Below are 27,186 nucleotides of genomic sequence, written 5' to 3' on the forward strand. Positions count from 1 at the left end.
CCCGCCACAGCAGCCATTGTCTCCAGGGGAACAGATCTCTTTAGGGTGAGCTGTAAGTCCAGGGGGTCCCCAGGTCCCGCCTGGAGGCTGGCATCCCTATCGTGGTCCGATTCCCGCTTCTCCACAGGCAGCCAGCTGGGAGACCTTGCACTCGGCAGTCCTGTTAGAGCTGTTAACACGAAACAGTTCTGTCAGAGCTCTCTCAGCCCCCTTATCTCACAGGGTGTGTGTCGCGGGGAGAGGAAGGGAAGGGATGTTATGCCGCTTTGGGGATTGTGAAAAGCAGGGTATAAAAATCTGCCCCTTCAAATAATCAGAGCTGTTCTAAGGGTTGCTCAGCCTGGTTGAGGTGAGGGTCCCCTGCTTCCAGACCCTACATGCTGGTTGTTGATAAGTGGGGAGACTTCCCAATAGAGTCTCAGGACACAGTTTACGTGTTGCACAGGAAGTGATCTCATCGCACCAGCAAATGGTGACAATCTGGTATTTGGGCAAAAACTAGTAGAAGCTGGATTTAGCAGCAGGTTTTTGCCCAAACACCCAGAGTTTCACTCAGAATTCATTGGCATGATGACATCACTTCCTCGTCACCCCCCCCCCGCAGGCCAGCTGACTGGTGACTGGGAAACACGCCCACTGGTTACCAGGAGACACCTGGCAACCCTACTTCCATATCTCTGAGTCCATTTTGTTCAGATATCGAGTATTTAAAAAGAAAATGTTCGCAAATACTTTTAGCACAGCACCAGACTGAACAAGGGATCAAAAAAAAAATGGGTAAAATGCAATCCCCCTGTCCCTCTCAAGCCATTGTCAGATGCTGGCTGGGATCAAAGTAATTGCTACTGCTATGCAGCTGCCAGGGCAACTGGGGACCAGTCATTCACTAACTTTCCAGCCAAATCATCAGACACTAATAAATCATAGAGAACCAAAACACGGAGAGATGAGTGTTCCCGACAGGGAGAATCCTCCTGAATGGCTGACTGTAATCTATCCAAAGGAAGAGATCGGTTTTTGTTTCTTCACCTCAGTAGGCATCTCTGGGGCATTTTGAAATCTTGTCTTGCATGCATCAGGGTTCAGTCCAGTTAGTTTGCAACATCTAGTACCCGTTTTCAGAAAGGTACAAGCTGCAAATTTGGGGGGGCTCTGTGCTCAGAAACAATAAAAAGACTCAACATCCAGCCAGAGGAAGAGTTGGAAGCAAAAAGTTGTTTTTTATTATTATTACTACTACTACTGCTGTTGCTATTATTAACAAGACAAAATGTATATCTCACCTTTCTGCCCATACAAGGCCCACTAAAGTGGCTGACAATTTAAAATTATTAAAATCAAGAACCCCTGCAACATCCATCGTTAGAATACTTAAAAACAGAGAAAATATATACATAACATAAAAACAACAATGAGTTTTCAAGGCAAGAGGTGTTCAGAGACGCTTTGCCGTCACTGCCTGTGTTTCGCAATCCTGGGTTTTCTCCTCTCCCAAGTAATAACTGGAGTCAACCTTGCTTCGTTTACAAGATCTGATGAGATCAAGCTAGCCTGGGCCATCCAGCAGGTCAGGGCCCTCAGGATGCTGCCGGCCAAATCTCAGCACTCCCTGTTGCATAATATTTCGGTAAGTCTTAATAAAATTACACTTTTGCTGTGGCTGGATTTTTCCCTGTGGGCCAGTGAAACTACCTACAGCTGCATCTCGTCTTCAGTGACTCCCACATGTTGGTGTTATTTGATTTTTTGGCCAGTCAGGAAATATCAAGATATACAATGAAAACAACTGGACAATTCCAAAAGCTGGCAGAAGTCACAAAGTCACAAAGTTTCTTGAGGTAAGCTGGGGTGTAAATGCTCTGTACAGGGATGGCCAAACTGGAGCTCTCCAGATGTCTATGGTTTACAATGACCACGAGTCCATGCTGGCAGGAATTCATGCTAATTGTAGTCCACGGACATCTGGAGAGCCACAATTTGGCTGTCCCATCTCTATGAGGCTTCTACAGATGGAGTGCAAAAAATATAGTATGTAGCAAATACTCATTGAAAGGGCCAACCTCTGTGTTTGGGATTATTAGGTAGCTACTAGCCATGGTGACCAAAAGGAACCTCCACAGTCAGAGGCAATAATCCTCTGAATCTAGAGCCAGAATTCCACAGGGGCCTACAGGCTCAAAAAGGGCAGGAATCCCTGGTCTAGACTCTCCCCAGAGAACTGTGGGCAATGTAACACTCTAATTGAAGCGAAGGACAGCCCAATGAGAATTCTCCAGTTCCCTTATAGAATCATAGGATCCTACAGTGGGAAGGGGCCATGAAGGCCATCTAGTCCCACCGCCTGCTCAGTGCAGGATCAGCCTCAAGCATCCAGGAGAAGGATCTGTCCAGCCACTGCTTGAAGATGGCCAGTGAGGGGGAGCTCCCCTCCTCCTTAGGCAGCCCATTCCATGGCTGAACTAGACTCACAGGATCCTACAGTGGGAAGGGGCCATGAAGGCCATCTACTCCCACCGCCTGCTCAGTGCAGGATCAGCCTCAAGCACCCAGGAGAAGGATCTGTCCAGCCTCTGCTTGAAGACCGCCAGTGAGGGAGAGCTCCCCACCTCCTTAGGCAGCCCCTTCCACTGCCGAACTACTCTGACTGAATATTTTGGAAAGTCCATGACAATCCCAATGTTGCAAAATGGTCATAAGTTTGTCGTATATCTGTGATCTCGAATGATGATTTACGTACTGCTAAAAAAAGAACAAACCCACATAGTGATTTACAGAATAAAAAGGTTTTTTTAAAGGCTGGCTGTCGTACAGCCTAGCGGGGAATGGCACATATCTTATACGGATGGGGGGACATGGCATGCCCCAAAATGCCCTCTCTATTGATTCCCTTCACCCCTTCTGGCAGCTGGAAGCGGAACGCCCTCAGCAGGCTGCTGAAGAGGATGAAGAGCATGGTCCTCGCCATCTTCTCTCCCAGACACACACGGATCCCTGCAAAGGGAAGATGAGAACATGCATCATGCAACCATGCAGAGGTGGGCTTGAAGGGAGACGTACCTGCAACCCCTGGGAGCTGAATACCTGCATCACTGTGGGACAGAATCTCACTCCAAATGCTGAACATTATTTTTTTATTATTTATTCAATTTATATATACCACCCACCCAGCAAACTGACTCAGGTAGATTACAAATAAATATAGTTTAAAATACAATCAATACATTTCTAAACATCAGCACCCTTAACTAACCACCGCATCAACAACTGTAACTCCTGGCTCATTTGCTGGATTCATAGGTCTTTCCAGTTAGGGGCTCATGGGAGTTGTAGTCCGCGGACTTCATGGCTTCAAAGTGATTGAATGGAGCATGACACAAAAGACTTAACGCTTTTGTTGCCACATAAACGTTTCTTAGCCAGAGCTCACTTTGTCCCCAAAGTATCATAAAATCATAGAATCATAGAATCATAGAGTCATAGAATCATAGAATCATAGAATCATAGAATCACAGAATCATAGAGTTGGAAGGGCCATACAGGCCATCTAGTCCCACCCCCTGCTCTACGCAGGATCAGCCCTAAGCATCCTAAAGCATCCAAGAAAAGTGTGTCTCCAACCTTTGCTTGAAGACTGCCAGTATCTGTAGATCAAAGTTGCCATCTGTCCTTGGTTATCAAACCAATTGATTAAAGCTCTCCAGGCAACTTCAAAGGGGCCCCTGAGACACTGGGCACCGCTTTTAGAAGACAATTGCTATTTCACTACTCTGTTCTACTAAGAAAGAAAGAAGGCAGCATAGTATAGGCCAATCTTGTCCGATTTTGTAGGCTGAGCAGAGCCAAAATATGGATGGGAGACCAGGGAAAGGTTCTGCAGAGGAACATGATGGCCAACCACCTCTGCGTCTCCCTTGACTTGGAAGCCCCTTGCTGGGGTCACCATGAGACTTGGAAGAGTGACCACCAAGAAACGCTCTGCAGAGGAATGGAAATGACTTGGAAGCCCCTTGCTGGGGGAAGCTAAAAGCAGGATCTGTACTTTGATGGGAGACCACCAAGGAAGGCTCTGCAGAGGAAGGCAATGACCAACCACCTCTGCTTCTCCCTTGCCTTGGAAGCCCCTTGCTGGGGTCACCATGAGGCTTGGAAGAGTGACCACCAAGAAACGCTCTGCAGAGGAATGGAAATGGCCAACCACCTCTGCTTCTCCCTTGCCTTGGAAGCCCCTTGCTGGGGTCGCCATAAGGCTTGGAAGAGAGACCACCAAGGAAGGCTCTGTTGAGGAAGGCAAAAGCCAACCACCTCTGCTTCTCCCTTGCCTTGGAAGCCCCTTGCTGGGTTCACCATGAGGCTTGGAAGAGAGACCACCAAGGAAGGCTCTGCAGAGGAAGGCAATGACCAACCACCTCTGCTTCTCCTTTGCTTTCAAAACCCTGTGCTGGGGATACCAAAAGCTGGTGGCAAACTGACCGTGTTTGCAGCTAGACTTGCTGGGAAAAAGAAGGAACGGCAGGCTCCAGCATTGCTGAGTTTTCGGTGCTACTTTTAAGGACTAGTAGGCACTCTCCCATTTTGGGATTGTGCGGGGGGAGGGGGGAGGAAAAAGGTGATATTCCAGGTGCTGAAATCTTATTCAGCCTTCATCCAGCACCTGACATTCCAGCTAGCCGTGCCCAGACTATAAAAACAAATAAATATACTGTCAATCATATTGAAAAGAATGGAGCTGGGGCAAGCTATGAGGCTCTTTGCTTTAGATAGAAAAACGGGGCCTGTTCCCCACCCCAATTCATTCCTTCCCAGTCTTCAGGCCCTTCCTCCTCACATCCGCAGTGCCATAAGCACTAAAAGGTTGCTCTTTTCGAACCAGGTTCTTAGGAACCGTCCCATATATTCAGTTTTGGGCACCGCAGTTGAAGAGGGATGTAGACAAACTGGAGCGTGTCCAGAGGAGGGCCACAAAGATGGTGAGGAGTTTGGAGACCAAGACGGATGAGGAAAGGTTGGGGGAGCTTGGTCTGTTTAGCCTGGAGAGGAGACAACTGAGAGGGGATCTGATAGCCATCTTCAAGTATATAAAAGGGTGCCATATAAAAGTATATAAAAGGGTGCCATATGGAGCAGAGTTGGGATGAAATTAATTCAAAAGACATTCCACCTAAACATCCGGAAGAAGTTCCTGACAGTGAGAGTGGTTTCTCAGTGGAACAGGCTTCTTCGGGAGGTGGTGGGTTCTCCATCTTTGGAAATTATTAAACAGAGGCTGGAGAGCCATCTGACAGAAAGGCTGATTCTGTGAAGGTTCAAGGGGGTGGCAGGTGACAGTGATGAGCGATAGGGATGTGAGTGTCCTGCATACTAAAGTGGGGTTGGACTAGGTGACCCAGGAGGTCCCTTCCCACTCTAGGATTCTAGAATTATATGATTTTACACTTTGCCTTTTGGACTTATGTCATGACCATCTGGGAAAGTGCCTTTGAAGTGTTCACCCTCCCCTATATGCACACAAGTGAAACGTTAAGCATCGTGTTACCTGCTGAGAAGGGTAGGAAAGCATTCTTGTTCACGAAATTCCCATCCTTGTCCAAGAAATGACTGGGGTTGAATTTGCGTGGTGTCTCCCACTGTTCAGGGTCGTAATGGGCGGAGAAGATGTTTGGGAGAATTATGACACCCTACAGAAAAATAATACCGCATGAGGCCGGGAATCCCGGTCTTCTTGGTTCTTGGGGGGGGGGGGAGCACTGGGAGGGATTCTGGAGTTCTGGCCCCCCTTGAGGACCTCTTGATAGCCCCTGGGTTTTGGCCACTATCTGATATAGTGTGTTGGACTGGATGGGCCCTTGGCCTGATCCAACATGGCTTCTCTGATGTTATCATGCCTGGAGCAGCGATGAAAACCCTCCTGTCAAACTAGGTGCTGGATTGGGGCCCAGAATAAGATGCAGATTAATAAGAACTGGATGTTTGGACCTAGAGAAATGACAAGGAAATTTTTTCTCCTCTCCTAAAATACTAGAGCTCGAGAGCACCCAATGAAACTGATGAGCAGTAGGTTCAAAAGGGACAAATGGAAATAGTGTTTTATGCAGAGAGTGATAAAAATGTAGAAGTTGCCGCCACAGGATGTAAAGATAGCCACAGCAATAAACCATCTTTAAAGGTGGATTAGATAGATACACGGAGATATGTCTGCCAGTTGTGACTGAGTGGAACGTCTACATTCAGGAGCACTAAGCCACTGAATCCCAAAGCCAGAGAGGCCTTGGCCTCTCTGCCCTGTTGTTGGCCTTTCAGAGGAACTGGCTGGCCCCTGTGTGAGGCAGGAGGCTGGACTGGATGGACCCCTGGTCTGACCCAGCAGGGCTCTTCTGAGGTTCTTCTGAAGGCCTTGGCCTCCATGCCCTGTTGTTGTCCCTCCAGAGGAACTGGTTGGTCAATGTGAGAGACAGGAGGCTGGACTAGATGGACCCTGGTCTGACCCAGCAAGGCTCTCCTGGTGTTCTTAGTAAGGCCTCGGCCTCTCTGCCCCGTTCCTGCCCCTCAAGAGGAACTGATTGGCCCCTGTGTGAGACAGGAGACTGGACTACTGGTCTGATCCAGCAGGGCTCTTCAGACGTTCCTTTGTTTTTGCTTTAGTGATATACATGACTATGAATAAAGAGTACAGACCCTCACCTAGATAGAGGGTTGACTGTCCTGGATTGGGAAATCCCTGGATATTTGGGGGTACAGCCCCAGGAGGATGGGGCATGGTGAGGGGAGGGAGCAGGCTACGATGCCATAGAGTCCATCCTCCGAAGCATACATCTTTGCCAGGGGAACTGACCTTGTTCTTCTGGAGAGCAACCGCAATAGCAGGAGATTGCCAGGGTCTCCCTGGAGGTGGCCCCCCTACCTTGCTCAGAGGCATTCCCATGACGCTGGTGTCCCTGGTGCTCTTATGCATGACCCCCACTGCAGACAAACTGCTGAACCTCTGCGTCTCGTGTAGCACCGCGTTGGTGAACGGCAGGATTTTTTGATCCTCATAGCAGATGACGTGGGACGGGCCAAGGACGGTGTCCAGCTCCTTTTGGACTTGTTCTGCCAATGGAGAGAGAAGGTTCAAGGTATTCTTTCACAGAATCACAGAATAACTGAGTTGGAAGGGACCTCCAGGGTCATCTAGTCCAACCCCCTTCACTGTGCAAGACACTCACAGGAGAGTGACAAATGGCCAACTGAACAGTTCTCTCAGAGCTCTCTCAGCCTCATCTACCTCACAATTGTGAGGAGAGGAAAGGAAAGGTGAATGTAAGCCGCTTTGAGACTCCTTCGGGTAGAGAAAAGCGGCATATAAAAACCAAGTCTTCTAAGCAAGGCCAGCTGCTGAGAGATTTGAATCTTGAACCTTCTGTATACCAGGCATACACCAAACTCTTTTTTTCTCTTCCCAATTTACAGGAAATACAATAGATCCCAACAGCTTCCTCTATGCTTCTATCAACAACGTGATTGCCAGCATGCTTTTCAGGCGCTCCTTTTGCACCAAGGATGACGTCTTCCAGGACTTGGCTGATGGCTCAAAGGCCATGGGTGAATTCAACGGGACAGTCTGGGCAAGAGTGAGTATTGTCGATAGCAAGGTCTCCTCGCCCTTTTTCTTCTGCACCTTGGAGGAGGGGATGGTGGGCCAGGGGACACTTCGGTGCAAACCTTTATTGATCTGAATTCAGCAGGATCCACAACGGAATAAACAAAGTAAGTGCAGAATCAGCCTAGGTGTCTCCTAGGTTCGTGACTAAAGATCTAAGGCCTCTCTGGTGTGAACGCCTATTCCCCGCCTGAACACCCAGACCTCGATAACAGGGGTAGTCAACCTGTGGTCCTCCAGACGTCCATGGACTACAATTCCCATGAGCCCCTGCCAGCGTTTGCTGGCAGGGGGCTCATGGGAATTGTAGTCCATGGACGTCTGGAGGACCACAGGTTGACTACCCCTGCTCTATAAAGCTGGCTGGATCGTGATTCTTTGCTCATGTCAATTGCTTCTTGTTCCGTTCTTTGAGATTTCTCTTATGCCTTCTGTTATGCCTTTGAGATTTCTCTTATGCCTTTTGAATAAAGACCGGATGTCTTCATATTCTATGGAACCCTGTGGGTCTTTCGTCTAATGAGGGATTACTTCCATCCAGCAGAACCCTACGTTCATGACATTCCTATTTGTTATCCCGAGAGCGGACCAGGGAGAAGTTGGCTACAATTTCAGGTATCGGGGGGGGGGGGGGGGGGACAACGCTGTTTGGGAAGCCAACCTTGTATCTCTGGGAATTCCACCATGTAGAGAAGAGCCCAGCTTAAGGCGACGGTGGACGTATCCGAGCCAGCGATGAAGAGTTCCATGATCACTTGCAGCATGTTTGTTTCCGTAAACGTCGAGGTGGGGTCACCTTTACACTGGAGACCAGAAAGGAAGAGAAGGGCTTCAGAATCATAGAGTTGGAAGGGACCTCCAGGGTCATCTAGTCCGGCCCCCCACATAATGCAGGAAATTTACAAGTACCTGCCTACCTAGAGTGACCCCGATTCCATGTCCAGATGATGCCCCCCTCCCCCCAAAAAAATCCCAGAATCCCTGGAGTCTGCCCTGGAGGAAATTTGCTTCCTGACCCAAATTCACGATGGACATTTCCCTGGACTTGCAAGAAAGGGTCACAAGAGCCTAGCACTGACACAATCTCCTCTGCCCACCCACTCACAATCTGCCTAAGTTCATAAAATCAGCCTCTCCGTCAGATGGCTCTCCAGCCTCTGCTTCAAAACTTCCAAAGAAGAAGAACCCACCACCGCCCGAGGAAGCCAGTTCCAATGAGGAACTGCTCTAACTGTCAGGAACTTCTTCCGGATGTTTAGCGGAAAGTTCTTTAATGCTTTGTTGTCCCAGGTACATATCAAGAATCCTTGCCTGGACGGGCCAGGCTAGCCCGACGTTGTCAGATCTCACTATGCGATCAGGACTTTTCCAACCAGTAGTGGAAAGTCCCTTCGAGGTATTGACTAATTATGGTGACCATCCTGCAGTTCTGAAAGCTAGATATGAGCAGAGGTGGTTGGCCCTTGCCTGTCTTCCTTGGCGATTTCGACTAACAGGCGTGGACACCAAGACCTCACTTTTTTTGTTTGGAGTCCCAACGCTGCAGAAAACTTTCTTGATGCGCCAACAACTTAAACGGTCCCTCCCATGTCCATGCAAAGAACACACAGCCGCTGATTTGCGAAGCAAAACCGCTGCAGATTCTTTATTGCAGGGATCCTCAACCTGTGGTCCTCCAGATGTTCATGGACTACAATTCCCATGAGCCCCTGCCAGCAAATGCTGGCAGGGGCTCATGGGAATTGTAGTCCATGAACATCTGGAGGACCACAGGTTGAGGATCCCTGCTTTATTGTACTTACCTTTTCCACTTGAGCAAGATAGGAGTCGATGAAATCCCGTGGCTCTCCAGGCATCCAGTTCTTCTGATGTTCCCAGATTTCATTTGCTATGAGTGCTTTCAGTTTCCTCCAATGAATGAGCGCTAGCAGTGTTCTTTGCAGGATGGGTTGCAGGGGCTTCATGATCCTTGGGAAGGCATCGTAGAGCTGCGTGGAAGAAAGACATAAGGACACTGGAAGAGCCCTCCTGGGTCATACCAAGGAGGGTCCATCTAGTCCAGCCTCCTGTCTCACACAGGGGGCAACCAGTTCCTCTGGAGGGCCAACAACAGGGCAGAGAGGCCGAGGCCTTCATAAGGACATCAGAAGAGCCCTGCTGGGTCAGACCAGGGAGGGTCCACCTAGTCCAGCCTCCTTTCTCACACAAGGGCCAGCCAGTTCTTCTGGAGGGCCAACCACAGGGCAGAGAGGCAGAGGCCTTCATAAGAACCTCAGAAGAGCCCTGCTGGGTCAGACCTCTAGTCCAGCCTCCTTTCTCACGCAGGGGCCAACTAGTTCCTCTGGAGGGCCAACCACAGGGCAGAGAGGCAGAGGCCTTCATAAGAACCTCAGAAGAGCCCTGCTGGGTCAGACCTCTAGTCCAGCATCCTGCCTCACGCAGGGGCCAACTAGTTCCTCTGGAGGGCCAACAACAGGGCAGAGAGGCTGAGACCTTCATAAGAACCTCAGAAGAGCCCTGCTTTATCAGACCAAGGAGGCTCCCTCTAGTCCAGCCTCCTGTCTCACACAGGAGCCAACCAGTTCCTTTGTAGCACCAACAACAGGGGCTGAATCATTCCCCTGATGTTGCCTCTAGGGTTGTACACAGCGGTCCTGATTCGAACCCCTGTGGCTTTGGCCGAGGCTGCCTCAGACTGGCGCCATTGACTTTCATTGGAATTTCTGCTTTCCCACTTTTCCCAGGGCCTGGGGGGTGGGGGTTTAAGTTAAACCCATCAAACGTTCAGGGTATCTCAGAAAGGGTCATCCCTGACTCCCCTCCAATTTTCAAAAAGATCAGACCAAGGGGTCCAAATCCTAGGGGCTCCAAAAGCGGGTGCCCTCATCCGGTCCATTATACCCAATGGAACAGACTCTCCAGGGTGTATGTTTTTGAGTGTCAAAGCTCCCTTCATCAGACAGGGAAGTTTCCATTCCTCTGGTGACAATGTCTACTTTGGACAATAGAAACTTTGCCCTTTCTGGGCGCTTCCTCCAAATCTCTGGGAATTTGCCATCAACCGTACAGGTATGTGCATGTACCCTCATTGACCCTATAAGTTATGCCACAATGAAGATTTGCACCAAACTATCCCCTGGCCCACCATCCCCTCCTCCAAGGTGCAGAAGAAAAAGGGCGAGGAGACCTTGCTATCGACAATACTCACTCTTGCCCAGACTGTCCCGTTGAATTCACCCATGGCCTTTGAGCCATCAACCAAGTCCTGGAAGACGTCGTCCTTGGTGCAAAAGGAGTGCCCGAAAAGCATACTGGCGATCACGTTGTTGATAGAAGCATGGAGGAAGCTATTGGGATCTATTGGCTTTCCTGTGAATTGGGGGGGGGGGAGAGTTTGATGTATGCCTGGTATATAGAAGGTTCCAGATTCAAGTCTCTCAGAAGAACCCCCCTGCTTAGAAGAAGAGAAGAAGAGTTGGTTCTTATATGACGCTTTTCTCTACCAGGAGTCTCAAAGTGGCTTATAATCACCATCCCTTTCCTCTCCCCGCAACAGACACCCTGTGAGGTAGGTGAGGCTGAGAGAGCTCTGAAAGAACTGCTCAGTTAGAACAGATCTATCAGGGTTGTGATGAGCCCATTGTCACCCAGCAGGTTCCATGTGGACGAGCGGGGAATCAAACCCGGTTCACCAGAATAGAAGTCCCCGCTCTTAATCTTTACACCAAGCTTTGCTTCTGAGGTCTGATGGGATTGGACTTCACTTCACAAGCCAGGTCAGGACAGTCAAAAGGTTCTTACCATTTTCTTGGGCAAAGGCTTCAATCAAGCCACTGGCCTCTTGCCGAATGCTGTCCTCCAGGATCGTCTTCCCCAGGCCCAGGTTCCGCAGAGTCATGAGGCTGAACCGTCTCTGCTGTTTCCAGGAATGGCCACTGGAAAAAAGAATCCCTACCACCATGGAGAGAAGAGACCGGGGGTAACACAGTGGGATGTGGACAAACTGGAGAGTGTCCAGGGGAGGGCAACAAAGATGGTGAGGGGTTTGGAGACCAAGACGTATGAAGAAAGGTTGGGGGAGCTTGGTCTGTTTAGCCTGGAGAGGAGACGACTGAGAGGGGATCTGATAACCAAGTATTTAAAAGGCTGCCATATGGAGGATGGAGCAGAATTGTTCTCTCTTGCCCCAGAGGGACGGACCAGAATGAATGGGATGAAATTAATTCAAGAGGAATTCCATCTAAACATCCGAAAGAAGTTCCTGACAGTTACAGCAGTTTCTCAGTGGAAGAGGCTTCCTCGGGAGGTGGAAGTGGTTCTCCTTCTTTGGAGATTTTTAAACAGAGGCTGGAGAGCCATCTGACGGAGAGGCTGATTCTGTGAAGGCTCAAGGGGGTGGCAGGTTAGCATGGATGAGCGATGGGTTATGAGTGTCTTGCATAGTGCAGGGGGCTGGACTAGATGACCCAGAAGGTCCCTTCCAACTCTAGGATTCTAGGATTCTATGGTTCTAACATTTAGCAGACAGCTGTTTGCACAGAGTAGCTGACGCATTTGAGCCAGAAAGGATTTGGGTTTTTTTTTATGTGCATGTAGTGAAGTACCTGGAGATTTGCTTGGCGATCAATTGTGGAAATATATAAAAATATATTCTACTGGTCATTGATCATATTAATAAAATGAACGGGACATTTGGGGGCTGGACCCTGTACAGGGCAGGATTTGGAGAGTTCTTGGCATGGTATAATGCCATACAGTCCACCCTCCAGAGTAACCATTTTCTCCCAGGGAACTGAACTCTATCATCCGGAGATCAGTTGTGATTCGGCGAGATCTCCTGGGCTCCACCTGGAAGTGGGCTAACCTCCCAGTCCTGCTTGACCCGGGTACCTCCCAGGCTACTGATCAGAACCCAGTTAAGTCATGCGTGATCTAGAGCAGGGGTAGTCAACCTGTGGTCCTCCAGATGTCCATGGACAACAATTCCCATGAGCCCCTGCCAGCATTTGCTGGCAGGGGCTCATGGGAATTGTAGTCCATGAACATCTGGAGGACCACAGGTTGACTACCCCTGATCTAGAGGAATCCTTTCCACAAGCCCATACAGTGGAATTGGAATCCACAAACCCTGCCTGATTCCAATCCAGCTTCCACTTATTGCCTGCTGAAGGGCATACCGGGGCTTAAACGCCCCCACAGCATCATCATGTTCATTTACACTTAAAGAGCCAAAGGGATGGCATCTCATCAGCACCCCCCACGTACCATCCGCATTGCCTATCAGGTCTCGTAAGGAACTGGTGATGGGCCGCTCTGCAAAATCCTCCGAACGGGTGACCAGGACTTCTTTGACAGCTTGGTATCCATTCAGAACAACGATGGGGGTATGCCCCACCCAGAGGGTATAGACGTTTCCGTACGTGGAGGCCATCTGTAAAACAAGAACATTGCACATCATGAAGAAGAGACTGTAAACCAGTGGTAGTCAACCTGTGGTCCTCCAGATGTCCATGGACTAGATGACCCAGAAGGTCCCTCCCAACTCTATGATTCTAGGATTCTATGGTTCTAACATTTAGTAGACAGCTGTTTGCAAACGCTGGCAGGGGCTCATGGGAATTGTAGTCCATGGGCATCTGGAGGACCACAGGTTGACTACCCCTGCTGTAAACAACCCGCTCTGAGTCTGTGTGTTCTCACGTTGTTGGTGCTTGCTGGACCACAGTGGGAGGGCTTCTGGAGTTCTAGTCCTGCTGGTGGGCCTCCTGAGGGCACCTGGGTTTTAGCCACTGTGTGATACAGAGCTTTGGACTGGATGGGCCACTGGCCTGATCCAACATGGTTTCTCTGATGTTCTTGCGTCAGGCAGTGACAAAGGATTCAAATATTCATCCCAGAATTCTTGAAAGTCTCCTGACGGTCTATGATGGACCAAGTTAATTAACTTGGCCATTATGGAGAGCTCTCTAAGTTTTGAAATCCGTGAGTTCATAGAAGGAGGTTGTTATGGAAAGTCTTCTGCACGTGGTTTGGGTAGTTCAGAAGGGGGGGGAGCCAAGCCTCTTTCTTTCTTTTCTTGAAGGGGGGGGGGAGAGGAGCCAGGTAAGGAGCCTCTTTCTTTTCTTGGAGGGGGGTTGAGAGGATCGAAAAAGGCAGAGGAGGGAGGAAAAATCCAGGACCGACAGAAGTTGAGAGAAATTAGGGGCTTCTCCTTTAAGGAAAGCTTGTCACATCACCAGGAGCTTGGTTTCCCAATCTGGATTTTAAAATATATTGAGCGTTAAAAGCACTCCAAGATATCGCACAATAAAGGTAGGGTCACTCTGGATCAATCTTTCTTGCTGCAGAAGGAAAATTTAAATCGCCCCAAATCCAAACGGAAATCGCATTCTGTGTAGAGGGCAGGGACTGAATTGACCTGGGGTTGGAATAAAAGCTCCATGCAGTTTACACCTTGGACTTCCTGAGTCAGTTATCTGAACGTGGGACATTACGGGAAAGAGGCCGGAATTCAGTTGCAGAGGTAAGACAGCTCTACTGGCAGTCTGCCATGGATTACCTAAATGTTGGCACTAATCATTTTGTTTTGCTGAATGAAATCTTCCAGAGTTCATTGAACTCCTTCCAACCGGAAGGAGAGAAAAGACGCAGACCGACCGGGTTGTTTGTCTTCTTTTTAAATCACCCTGCAATTGTCGTTTTATGGTTTAAAGAGGATGTCATGAGATGAGTTTATGACAACATCTGAAGAGCCCTGCTGGATCAGACCAGGGGTCCCTCTAGTCCAGCATCCTGTCTCACACAGGGGCCACTCTGCTCCTCTGGAGGGCCAACAATAGGGCACAGAGGCCAAGGCCTTCATGAGAACATCAGAACATCATGTTCCTCTAACTGATTACACAGTTAAAGGGCAGCTTTCTGAAAATCCAAAGGTTAGATAAATTCCTTTTTAACAAGAATTGCCCATAAGGCAAGTTATTTCTCGTGTGGAGGGTGGAATGATTTGCGGCGGTCCCGCTCTGGACTGCATTGGTCAGACCACACCTGGAGTTCTGGAGGTCTCATTTCAAAAAGGACGTGGACAAAATTGAGAAGTTGCAGAGGAGATTGGTGATAATGATCCAGGGCCTGGGGACCAAGCCTTGTGAGGAAAGGCTGAGGGACTTGGTAATGTTCAGCCTGGAGAAGAGGAGGCTGAGAGGGGACAGGAGGGCTGTATCTGAAAAGTTGTCACTTGGAGGAGGGCAGAGAATGGTTCCTGTGGGCAGCAGAGGAGAGGAACTGCAGTAATGGCTTTAAACTATGTGTAGAGCAGTACCAGCTAGATATCAGGAAAATAAATTTCACAGGCCGAGTAGCTCAATTGTAGAATAGGCTGCCGAAGGAATTGGTGAGCTCCCCCCCCCCCCACTGGCGGTCTTTAAGCAGCAGGTGGACAGAGACTTATCATGGATGCTTGAGGCTGATCCTGCATTAAACAGGGGGCTAAATGACCCTTTCCACTCTAGGATTCTATGAAATCGATGCAAGATAGAATCATAGAATCATAGAGTTGGAAGGGGCCATACAGGCCATCTAGTCCAACCCCCTGCTCATCGCAGGATCAGCCCTAAGCATCCTAAGCATCCAAGAAAAGTGTGTATCCAACCTTTGCTTGAAGACTGCCAGATCTTCTTATACAATAAAAGTCTTGAGCCCTGTTCAGAACCCGGTCCAAAATCAAGCTCCTCTGGCTGGCTCTGTGCTATGTAGGGACCTTGTTTTTATAGAATGACTTGGTCATGTGCTTATCGATGAAAGAGTAAGTCAATTTTAGTCCGGGCCACGTTTACTCTCAGCCACACTTCACTGTTGATCCTGTTCTTTTAGGTGCACTAGAGTTCATTGAACTTCCTCTGACTCCAAGCATGGCGGGCAAACAAAATCCATGTGAGTTTACAAATCACTTGGCAAGTGCAGAAAGAGTTTTACGTTTTCATGATGATGGATGAATTTAGGAGGAGAAAAAAGTTTTTTCCCTCTTGTTGGATACTAGCAACCAGCTTACCATTGGTGCGTTATGAAAGAACATCAGAAGAGCCCCACTGGATCAGATCAGACTAGTGGTGCATCTAGATCACCGTCCCGTCTCATTCAGTGGCCAACCACTTCCTCTGGAAGTCCACAGATAGTACCAATAGGCTGAGGCCTTCATAAGGACCTCGGAAGAGCCCTGCTGGATCAGACCAGTGGTCCATCTACTCCAACCTTCTATCTCACATAGGGGCCAACCAGTTCCTCTGAGGGCCAACAATGGGCCAGAGAAACTGAGGCCTTCATAAGAACCTCGGAAGACTCATATTTGATCAGACCAGTGAGGGTCCCTCTAGTCCAGCCTCCTGTCCCACACAGTGGCCACCCAGTTCCTTTGGAAGGCCAACAACAGGGTAGAGAGGCCGAGGCCTTCTCCTGATAAGGACCTCAGAAGAGCCCTGCTGGATCAGACCAGTGAAGGTCCATCTAGTCCAGCATCCTGTCCCATACAGGGGCCAACCAGTTCCTTTGTAGGGCCAAGAACAGAACATAGAGGCCTTCTCCTGCTGTTGCCTCCTGGTTCCTAGTGCTTCAGAATGAGGAAGCTCCCCATAGTCATCATGGCTAGTAACCATTGATAGACTTCTCCACCAGGATCTACCTAAGCTGTCTTTAAAGTTTATTCTTGTGGCCATCACTACATCCTCTGGCAGCAAATTCCAGATTTTAATCACTCTCAGTGCAAAGAAGTTTTTCCTTTTGTCCATATCAGGAAAAAAATTTTTACAGTCAGAGTAGTTCAGCAGTGGAATAGGCTGCCTAAGGAGGTGGTGAGCTCCCCCTCACTGGCAGTCTTCAAGCAAAGGTTGGATACACACTTTTCTTGGATGCTTTAGGATGCTTAGGGCTGTTCCTGCGTTGAGCAGGGGGTTGGACTAGATGGCCTGTATGGCCCCTTCCAACTCTTTGATTCTATGATTCTATGATTCTATGATCTTGAACCTACGGAATATCAGTTTTGTTGGATCTTTCACATCATCTGATCTTTTTAACGGGAAACGCTAGAGATCAAACCGGGAACGTTCTGCATACAGAACAGACACTCTGCCACTGAGTCAGGCCTCTTCTCTGCAGCTGAACTGACTCACTCGGTCAGCAAGAAACTTCAGTTTTTAGATGTCCTAGGGTTCATTGAACTTTCCCTGACACCTGGGGTAGAGGTGAGGGACTCAAGCCAAGAACGTTTTAAAATCATTCGGCAATTGCAGGGATTGTTTTATGGAATTTAGAATCATAGAATCGTAGAATCATAAAAACATAGAGTTGGAAGGGTCACACAGGCCATTTAGTCCAACCCCCTGCTCAACGCAGGATCAGCCCTAAGCATCCTAAAGCATCCAAGAAAAGTGTGCATCCAACCTTTGCTTGAAGACTGCCAGTGAGGGGGAGCTCACCGCCTCCTTAGGCAGCCTATTCTTAGAATCACAGAATCCTAGAGTGGGAAGGGGCCATACAGGCCATCTAGTCCAACCCCCTGCTCAACGCAGGATCAGCCCTAAGCATCCTAAAGCATCCAAGAAAAGTGTGCATCCAACCTTTGCTTGAAGACTGCCAGTGAGGGGGAGCTCACCACCTCCTTAGGCAGCCTATTCTAAAAAACAACAACAACCCTGGTTCTTGGGTAGTAGATCTACAGAATTACCCTGCTGTGATCCATACCCCCAGCCACTCCAGGGCACCGAATTGACTGTATTGGAGGCTGGGGGGGGGGGATCTTTCCATTGTACCACCATCTTGTTTTATTGTATTCTATTGTTATGTTTATTTTTTTGGTGCAAGATTTGGGGATTTTATTGTGGTAAGATTTTATGTACGATTTTTTATATATGTGCCGTGAACCGCCATGGGACAGTTTGCTGGAAGCGGCAGTCTAGAAATCAAGGCTATAACTGTTAATAAGTTTGGCTTGAGATTTTTGGAATTGCGTTCTCTTTTTGATTTACATGTTTTGCATAGTACCGATTGTGACACAACCAGTGGTACCTTTACCTATCTGTCAACTTGTCGGGCAGGTACAATTGACCATATTTCTATATCACCCGGGGTACTGAATTTAATATCTTATTTTGAGGTCGGTAATTGCCCTTGGAGTGATCATTGTCCTCTGAGACTATTGTTGTATACTAGTGATAATATCTTACTGAAACCAGTACCAGGTCACTCAGAGAATACTATTCCAGGTTTCAGAAGAGTTAAGTGGTCTGAACAACTGAAAAAATTGCTTCAAACCTTTACAAATTCAGAATGGGAGTCTTTGTGGTTAACTCAATTACATTCTAGTAAGGACGCTATTAAATATTATGAGACTATAGTTAATCGCCTCAAACCACTGTTAATAAACAATAGACCAGTCAACCAGCTGGGTGACCATGGGCTCGCCACGGCACTGATAAAACTGTTCTGACCGGGCAGTGATATCAGGGCTCTTTCAGCCTCACCCACCCCACAGGGTGTCTGTTCTGGGGAGAGGAATGGGAAGGCGACTGTAAGCCGCTTTGAGCCTCCTTTGAGTAGGGGAAAGCGGCATAGAAGAACCAACTCTTCTTAATATCAGGGCTCTCTCAGCCTCCCCTCCCTCACAGGGTGTCTGATGTGGGGAGAGGAAAGGGAAGGCGACTGGAAGCCGCTTTGAGCCTCCTTCGGGTAGGGAAACGGCATAGAAGAACCAACTCTTCTTTTTCTTCTTCTTCTAAAAGCTAAACCTTATAAAAGGATGGTTCAATTAAGAATGCAAAGCATTCAAAAAACCCTCAACCTCTTTTTTGAGGCAGGTCAGATGTGGAAACAGTGGCATTTTGATGTCCCGTCTTCTCCAACTCAGACCTCAATGATAAAAGCCTACTTATAATGTTATAAATAAATAAAATGAATACATCTGTTTTTAACCTTGTTGGTTTAAAACTTTATGCTGAGGTTTGACTGTTTTGTCTGGTCGTCGGCGTTAGATTCACATTGCACCCCGCCCCGAGACGGCTGGTTCCAGAGGGGCAGTATCAAAGTCAAAATAAAAACAAGCAAACTGAGGCTGGCCCAGAATTACAGCTCATGTCCAGAGACTGGGGAAGACAGAGATCAGCCCCCTGGAGAAAGCAGGTGCTTTGGAGGATGGGCTCTTATGGTCCTTGTCTTCCCCAGTCTCGATCCGCAAATCTCCAGGAGTTTCCAACCTGAGACTCGCAACCCTACCCCTCCATCCCTTGCTGGCGACCAGGCTGGACCAGGCCCCCAGGAGATCCACCAGCCCATCTGCTCCCCAGGAGGTGCCACTGACTGCTACGCACTTGCAAGCCCCGGTACCTTCAGCAAAGTTTCATGGTGGAGTTGAAAACGAAGCATCAATAGGTTGCCGATGAACGGCAGCGGTGCCGGCCCTGGTGGGAGTTGGCGCCTGGCCTTTTGGACCTTCAGGAAGGTCCAGGCCACGAAAACAGCCACGAGGCCCAGGAGGACGGGGAGCAGAGGTTCCATCTCCTCCTCCTCCTCCTCCTCTCTTGGTTTACCAGTTTGGTTTGCAGCCGCTTCTTCTGCAGGGTTTCACTGTGAAGAGCTGCTCCTAAAATATTCCCTTTTATGGGCACTGCAAATATTTGCTAACTTACGGATGCTTTTAAAAAAATTAATCAATAGCCTCCCCATGCCTTTAGCTGCAGTTTCACCCTGGCGGGTGATCTCAATAACATTTACTTCCCTGTTACAGAAAGTTCCCCTGCTTCCCATGGAGGGGTCCAAGGTCCAGTTGTAGACCAGGCTATGTGATTCTGGACAACTGACAGCCCTCCTAGATAATCATCCCATGTGTTAGTCAGTTTAACTAGGACCAGGCAAGAGGGGATGTGAAAGACCTCTGCCTGAGACCCTGGAGACCCACAGTGAGGGGTCGTGGCTCAGTGGTTAAGCCTCTGCCTGGCACGCAGAAAGTCCCAGGTTCAATCCCCAGTGTCTCCAGTTACAAAGGACCAGGTAGGAGGGGATGTGAAAGACCTCTGCCTGAGTCCCTGGAGACACACAGTGAAGGTTTGTGGCTCAAAGGCAGAGCATCTAATTCTCAAGCAGAGGACCCCAGGTTCAATCTCTGGCATCTCCGGTTAAAGGACCAGGTAGTCGGTAACATGAAAGACTTCAGCCTGAGGCTCTGGAGCACTGTATGAATAGACAAACTTGCCCTTGAGGGACCAATGTCTATATGTCTTCTGCTTTATCAATGGCATCTGGACACAAATGACAAAGATCAGTTTCCCCTGAGAAAATGGCTGCCTTGGAAGGAGGACTCTCTGACATTATGTTGGAATTGCAATCAGCAAATAATTTGGGGAAGTCAGCATAGAACGGCTGTTGTTGAGCTGTTTAAGCAGTTGAGCTGAACTTGTGTGCTCACTAGCGACACCTAAAGTCCACTCTGGAATTGCAGTGAAAAACTCCCAACACATGGCTGGGATTCCCTTTGCTTAAGATGGGCTCCCACCCGCTTCCTCATTCTTCAGGGAGAGCAGATAGGTGTGCTCTGAAGCAAGGAGCAGACGCTGTTATGTCTCAGCTCTCTCCATCTACTGATGTGTGGGATGTAGTCTGCTTGCTGCCTAGCCATAGAGGCTTGAAATATGCTGCTTTCATAACTGCTCTTTATCTTTTGTACTCTGCTTCAGTAAGGAGACTGAAGCAGAGGAATACGATATGTATTCTGTATAATCTTTCCAGTAAAGATTTTCTCTTTTAAACCTCCAGCACTGTGAGTGGATCTGTGCCGCATCCACAAAGGTAATTAATAACTGCATACCTTCAAAGTGCTCTGTTACTCTGCAGCTCTGTTTCTCTGATGGGACTCAGGACCAAGCCAAGTCCAAATGTCCAAACACATTATCCACCGCTGAGGTCCCCACCTTTGTCAATCTCCACTTCCAAATCTCTGGAAATTCACCAATTTCCAGAACTGTGAATCATGTTTGCACAATAGGCTATGCAGGGTCACCTGCCAACAGATGTATGAAACCCAAGCGGGTGGACTGTCCAATCTAGCTTCAGGCCTGCCTATGATTCAAACGGGTGGCCGGGTGGGTCTGAAGCAGCAGAATGAACTTGGAGTCCAGCAGTCCCTTGAAGACGAACAAAGTTTCATTTGAGGCATGAGCTTTTGTGTCCCTGCAGACTTCTTCAGATACAGCTTCTTCGTTGTATACTTCTTTGCTGTATCGGAAGAAGCGTGCTTGGATGCAAAAGCTCATGTCTCGAATAAATGTTGGATTTTCGTAGGGCAAACTTTAATAAACTCAGAGACATGATGAGTGTCATACCATGGACGAGAATGCTGGAAGGGAAGGGAGCATGTGAAGGGTGGGCGCTACTCAAACAAGAGCTATTGCATGCTCAATCAATGACTGTCCCAGAAAGACGAAAACACTGCAGGAGCTCTAAGAAGCCTATTTGGATGAACAGAGAACTTCAAGAGGAACTTAGCAAGAAAAGGAAAATGTTCAGGAAATGGAGGGAAGGACAGAGCTCTAAAGAAGAGTACCTACAGGTTACTAGGCACTGTAGATCAATCATCAGAAAGGCCAAAGCTGAGAGTGAGCTAAGATTGGCCAGGGAAGCCCATTGTAACAAGAAAAGATTTTTCAGTTACGTGAGGAGCAAACGTAAAGTAAAAGAGGCAATAGGCCCACTGTTGGGTGCGGATGGACAAACTCTAACGGAAGATGCAGAGAAAGCAGAAAGGCTTAGTGCCTATTTTACATCTGTTTTTTCCCACAGGTCAAAGTGTTTAGGCACATCTAGAGATGGCTGTAGCCAAAGGATAGTGTCTGGGTGGCAGGTTAACATGGATAGAGAGGTGGTCGAGAGGCATTTAGCTGCACTGGATGAGTTCATATCCCCTGGTCCAGATGAAATGCACCCGCGAGTACTCAAAGAACTTTCCAGAGAACTTGCACAGCCCTTGTCCATTATCTTCAGAACCTCTTTAAGGACTGGAGATGTCCCGGAGGACTGGAAAAGAGCAAACGTTATTCCGATCTTCAAAAAAGGGAGGAAGGATGACCCGGGAAACTACAGACCAGTGAGTCTGACCTCTGTTGTGGGGAAGATAATGGAGCAGATATTAAAGGGAGCGATCTGCAAACATCTGGAGGACAATTTGGTGATCCAAGGAAGTCAGCATGGATTTGTCTCCAACAGGTCCTGCCAGACCAACCTAGTTTCCTTTTTTGACCAAGTAACAGGTTTGCTGGATCGGGGAAATTTGGTTGATGTCATTTACTTGGATTTTAGTAAAGCTTTTGACAAGGTTCCCCATGATGTTCTGATGGATAAGTTGAAGGACTGCAATCTGGATTTTCAGATCGTTAGGTGGATAGGGAATTGGTTAGAGAACCGCACTCAAAGAGTTGTTGTCAATGGTGTTTCATCAGACTGGAGAGAGGTGAGTAGCGGGGTACCTCAGGGTTCGGTGCTCGGCCCGGTACTTTTTAACATATTTATTAATGATCTAGATGAGGGGGTGGAGGGACTACTCATCAAGTTTGCAGATGACACCAAATTGGGAGGACTGGCAAATACTCCGGAAGATAGAGACAGAGTTCAACGAGATCTGAACACAATGGAAAAATGGGCAAATGAGAACAAGATGCAATTTAATAAAGATAAGTGTAAAGTTCTGCATCTGGGTCAGAAAAATGAAAAGCATGCCTACTGGATGGGGGATACGCTTCTAGGTAGCACTGTGTGTGAACGAGACCTTGGGGTACTTGTGGATTGTAAACTAAACATGAGCAGGCAGTGTGATGCAGCGGTAAAAAAGGCGAATGCCATTTTGGGCTGTATCAACAGAGGCATCACATCAAAATCACAAGATGTCATAGTCCCATTGTATACGGCATTGGTCAGACCACACCTGGAGTGCTGTGTGCAGTTCTGGAGGCCTCACTTCAAGAAGGGCGTAGATAAAATTGAAAGGGTACAGAGGAGAGTGACGAAGATGATCTGGGGCCAAGGGACCAAGCCCTATGAAGATAGGTTGAGGGACTTGGGAATGTTCAGCCAGGAGAAAAGGAGGTTGAGAGGGGACATGATAGCCCTCTTTAAGTATTTGAAAGGTTGTCACTTGGAGGAGGGCAGGATGCTGTTTCTGCTGGCTGCAGAGGAAAGGACACGCAGTAATGGGTTTAAACTTCAAGTACAACGATATAGGCTAGATATCAGGAAAAAGTTTTTCTCAGTCAGAGTCGTTCAGCAGTGGAATAGGCTGCCTAAGGAGGTGGTGAGCTCCCCCTCACTGGCAGTCTTCAAGCAAAGGTCGGATACACACTTTTCTTGGATGCTTTAGGATGCTTAGGGCTGATCCTGCGTTGAGCAGGGGGTTGGACTAGATGGCCTGTATGGCCCCTTTCAACTCTATGATTCTATGATTCTATGATTCTAAAACTGTGTTGGTCTTTAAGGTGCCCCTGGACAAAGACTTTGGGCCTTTCCGCACAAGGACCAATGTTGCCAATTGCTTTCACAAAGTGGAAACGCTATTTTAAATAGTGGAATCTCGGCGTTCCGCATACCTGCATTTGTAGTGGAATCCAGTAGCGTTTCATTCGTCCCCCACAGGTTTCCGGTCTCGCAAAAATCGCTAGGAAGAAAGCGATTTTTTCTGTGCTTGTTCCCGCCCCTGGCCGTCAATCAAACGAACAGCCAATGGGCAGTTGTTATCATGCTCCGGAAAAGCCCCTTTCCCTTTAAGCACAGGGTTAAAAAACAAAACATACATGTTGCAATGAATATGCTTTGATTCTTCCTAATCTAGAGACCTATCTAGCTGGCGTGTGAGCTGGCAAGTCATCGTTACCACGCTCCCCTGAGTAAAAAAAAAATCCCCCCCCCCCAATTTTCGCGATTTTCGGCCGAAATTAAAGGGAACTTGCGAACAGGGGGCTGTGTTGTGCTTGGGGACTTAGGGGAGCTTTAAAGCACTTCTGTGGAGGGACTGTAGCCGGAGAAGCCTCGCTGGGTGAATGAAGGCTTGCTGGTTCGTTGTTTTCCCTGCTTGCTCCGAGGGAAAAAAAATGGCGATCGCTTCGCTGGAAGTTCGGAGGAGAGAGCCAGGGGGAGGGACTTTGTTGCAGACAAGTGGCCCATGCAGTCCAGCCTCCTGTGTCAAATTGCGGCCCACCAGTTCTTCTAGGATTCAATTATTCTATATGCATATCCTGCTGTTTCAGGGACATTTGGATACCGCATATGACTTATGAGTCAGTGAAAACAAATAGGAGCCCTTAAGGGGAGAACAATGGGGGGGGGACACCATAAAATCTTCAGCACAGCGATCGATCGACATGCTCCGGCTATAAACTTAAGAGCCCCTCTGCAATTAAAAAGATGACAGGATGGTTGTCAACCTCTCCGAGGTCACTTTCGGATATCAAAACAAACCTTTGTTTGTTCGAGGCTGGCAGGGATCCCGCCTGATTGGCCAGCAGAATTCCCTTTCCGGAAGTGTCGAGCAAATTCGGGTGGGCATCCCGATTGGGCTGAAGCCTTAGGACAAAGTTGGAGTGCATTGTCCCCTTTAATGCCAACACAGTTTTATTCGGGGTATAAACCTTTGTGTGCACACCAATAAACCTGTTGGTCTTAAAGGGGACAGTGGATTCAGACTATGGACTTTATTCTATAGAATTTAGGACTTTATTCTATAGAATTCTATAGAATAAAGTGTACTTTCTGAGAGCCAGTGTGGTGTCCTGGTTAAGACAGGCATACGGTGCCACTCCTCCTCCACAGGCAGCCAGCTGGGTGACCTTGGGCTAGTCACAGTTCTCTCAGAGCAGTTCTCATAGAGCTCTCTCAGCCCCACCTACATCACACACACAACACTTTAAACTTGGGCAGGGGTGGCTAAAGGGTGGTTTCCCAGATGTCCATGGACTACAGTTTCCATGAGTAAGCTGTCAGGGGCTCATGGGAATTGTAGTCCATGGACATCTGGAGAGCCACAGTTTGGCCACCTGTGCACTAAAGTGGGGTATTAAAAAAACAGCTCGTCTTTGTCTTTGTCTTTTCCATCTTCATCATCTTCATCTTCAGCTGGTGATGAAAGCTTGAAGTCTAATAAAACAAATAAATATCAGTTTTGCTTCTGAATTCCATTTTCCAATTCCATTTATATTTTCTCCCTCCTATTCTTTGCCAGGGCTTAAAGTCCCTTTTGTAATGTTTAACTCTTTGAATGGTTCCCAGATGCACAATGTCCTCATGATGTTTTGGCTTTTGGAGAATTGCCACAGCACTGAAAAAGCTGTTCTGACCAGGCAGGAATATCAGGGCTCTGTCAGCCTCCCCTCCCTCACAGGGTGTCTGTTGTGGGGAGAGGAAAGGGAAGGTGACTGTAAGCTGCTTTGAGCCTCCTTTGGGTAGAGAAAAGCAACATATACGAACCAGCTCTTCTTCTTCCTCCTCAGGCATCCTGCTTGCAAATGATCACACCTGGGAAATAAAGCAGAGATTTTGCAATTTCAGCTCTAGGGAAGCTGTGCCTAAGGAGGAAGCCAGCCACCTGGGGGAGCTCCTTGCACATGAAAAAGGTCATGGAGCAGCTGGATTACTAGCATCCCTACACTGCAGCGCCAAAGGCCGGAGTATACTTTAAATAATTTCTTTTCATAGAGGTATTGAAGTACCAATTCATTTACAAGAGAGAGGAACAACCACTGAGGAAAATTTACCTTGAAAACGGGAGATATCTAGAAATCCGTTTCGGTTGCATCCTGCAATAAAGGCACACAGAAAGAAGAGACCTTTTATCTTATTTTTCTTTATTCTGTATAAACTTTGCTAAGTAGCCTTGGGATAGGTTTCTCTTTCTTCTTGCATGAAAAAGGTCAGGCAGATCAGAGCTTGATTCTTCTCCTCCCAATAATGAACTAGATTGTGCCAGTCTGCTTTTTAACTAGCTGCATCTGGGCTCCTCTAACTCCAACTAGCTTTCCCCTCAGCCATGCAGGAGCTGCAGGAAATGTGATTTTTAAAGTCTACAAGAGCTGATGGATTGATTGATTCAATGGGATTTATAGTCCACCCTCCCTTTGGGAACTATGACATTTTATGGCTCAATATAATCCCAGAATGAAAGCTAAAATTAGTTCCAGTGAAAACAGCAACATGAAAACATTTTCCCTTAAAATCTCAGGCCAAACACTTCTGTTTATTTTCTGGCACAGTCGGCATGGGAAAAAGAGCACAACTGTCTCTGAGCTGCCAGGCCTGAATAGACATCCCATTTAAAACAGCACAGTCCTGTAGAATCATAGAATCGTAGAGTTGGAAGGGGCCATACAGGCCATCTAGTCCAACCCCCTGCTCAACGCAGGACTAGCCCTGTAAGGTGACTTACAATCCTATAAGCCTTACGGAGTATTTAGAGCAGGGGTAGTCAAACATTCGCTGGCAGGGGCTTCTGGGAGTTGTAGTCCATGGACATCTGGAGGGCCACAGTTTGACTACCCCTGATTTAGAGAATACTTGCAGACAGTTTTTGGAACTGTGTCTTGCTCAAGGCTGGGGTGTGAGAATTAAGTTGGGAGCTGGATCCAGTGGTATCACATAGACTAGGGGCAAAGCCCGTTGCACCTGCATTGTGACCCTCCTGGGTGCTGGCCTTCATGCCTCCTGCTCGATCTTGCGATCCAGTGTGGTGAAGTGGTAAGGAGCAGGAAGAGGAAGAAGAGGACATATGAGCCCCACAATTGGCCCTCATTGGAAGAGTGCTCTTTCCCTGTTGGGGGCACACCTCCAGGGAAAGCCAATCAGGTAGAGAGTGAGTTGTCTGCTGCAACTTCAACTTTATAATTCTTAGTGATGTCGTTTCAGCGAAGGCTCAACCAGAACCAATGGGTTGAAATTAATTCAAAAGAATTTTCCGGAAGAAGTTCCTGACCATGAGAGCTGTTCCTCAATAGAACAAGGTTTTCCTTCCTTGGATGTTTTTAAGCAGAGGCTAGATAGCCATCTGACAGAAATGCTGATTCTGTGAATTTAGAGTTGGAAGGGGCCACACAGGCCATCTAGTCCAACCCCCTGCTCAACGCAGGGTCAGCCCTAAGCATCCTAAAGCATCCAAGAAAAGTGTGTATCCAACCTTTGCTTGAAGACTGCCAGTGAGGGGGAGCTCACCACCTCCTTAGGCAGCCTATTCCACTGCTGAACTACTCTGACTGTGAAATTTCCCCCCCCCGATATCTAGCCTATATCATTGTAGTTTAAACCCATTACTGCGTGTCCTTTCCTCTGCAGCCAACGGGAACAGCATCCTGCCCTCCTCCAAGTGACAACCTTTCAAATACTTAAAGAGGGCTATCATGTCTCCTCTCAACCTCCTTTTCTCCAGGCTGAACATTCTGTTGTTTTGGTGGCTCCAGATGTCACCCACCCATCATGCTGCTGCTCCCCCTCCCCCCAGCAACTTTTCTGAAACAGGTAAATGTTACCCAACCCTCTTTTTT

General features: G+C 48.0%; 1 protein-coding gene across 2 annotated transcripts; it reads right to left on the reverse strand.

Annotated features, from left to right (window-relative positions):
* Positions 1-1,200: 1,200 nt before the first annotated feature.
* On the reverse strand, positions 1,201-24,238 carry LOC143842851 (cytochrome P450 2J2-like). 2 transcript variants are annotated; one of them, XM_077348117.1, is made up of 9 exons: positions 23,251-24,238; positions 12,902-13,067; positions 11,438-11,587; positions 10,845-11,005; positions 9,439-9,624; positions 8,298-8,439; positions 6,899-7,086; positions 5,534-5,675; positions 1,201-2,991 (listed from the first exon to the last, which is right to left on the reverse strand). In XM_077348117.1, exons 1-9 carry the CDS (start codon positions 23,281-23,283, stop codon positions 2,813-2,815), a joined length of 1,347 nt encoding a protein of 448 aa, XP_077204232.1. In that variant the 5' UTR covers positions 23,284-24,238; the 3' UTR covers positions 1,201-2,812. The 2 variants fall into 2 exon arrangements, with proteins under 2 accessions (XP_077204232.1, XP_077204231.1); XM_077348116.1 differs by lacking the exon at positions 23,251-24,238 and adding an exon at positions 19,007-19,314.
* Between the last annotated feature and the right edge of the window lie 2,948 nt (positions 24,239-27,186).

Source organism: Paroedura picta, chromosome 8, assembly GCF_049243985.1.
Source record: "Paroedura picta isolate Pp20150507F chromosome 8, Ppicta_v3.0, whole genome shotgun sequence".
Taxonomy (NCBI): Eukaryota; Metazoa; Chordata; class Lepidosauria; order Squamata; family Gekkonidae; genus Paroedura; species Paroedura picta.

Coding starts and splice junctions, on each gene's coding strand:
- LOC143842851 (XM_077348116.1), bottom strand. CDS start 19,177: ATGGAACCTCTGCTCCCCGTCCTCCTGGGCCTCGTGGCTGTTTTCGTG. Junction 13,068..19,006: donor ACCATGAAACTTTGCTGAAG/GTACCGGGGCTT, acceptor CTTGTTTTACAG/ATGGCCTCCACGTACGGAAA. Junction 8,440..9,438: donor ATCTTGCTCAAGTGGAAAAG/GTAAGTACAATA, acceptor TCTGGTCTCCAG/TGTAAAGGTGACCCCACCTC.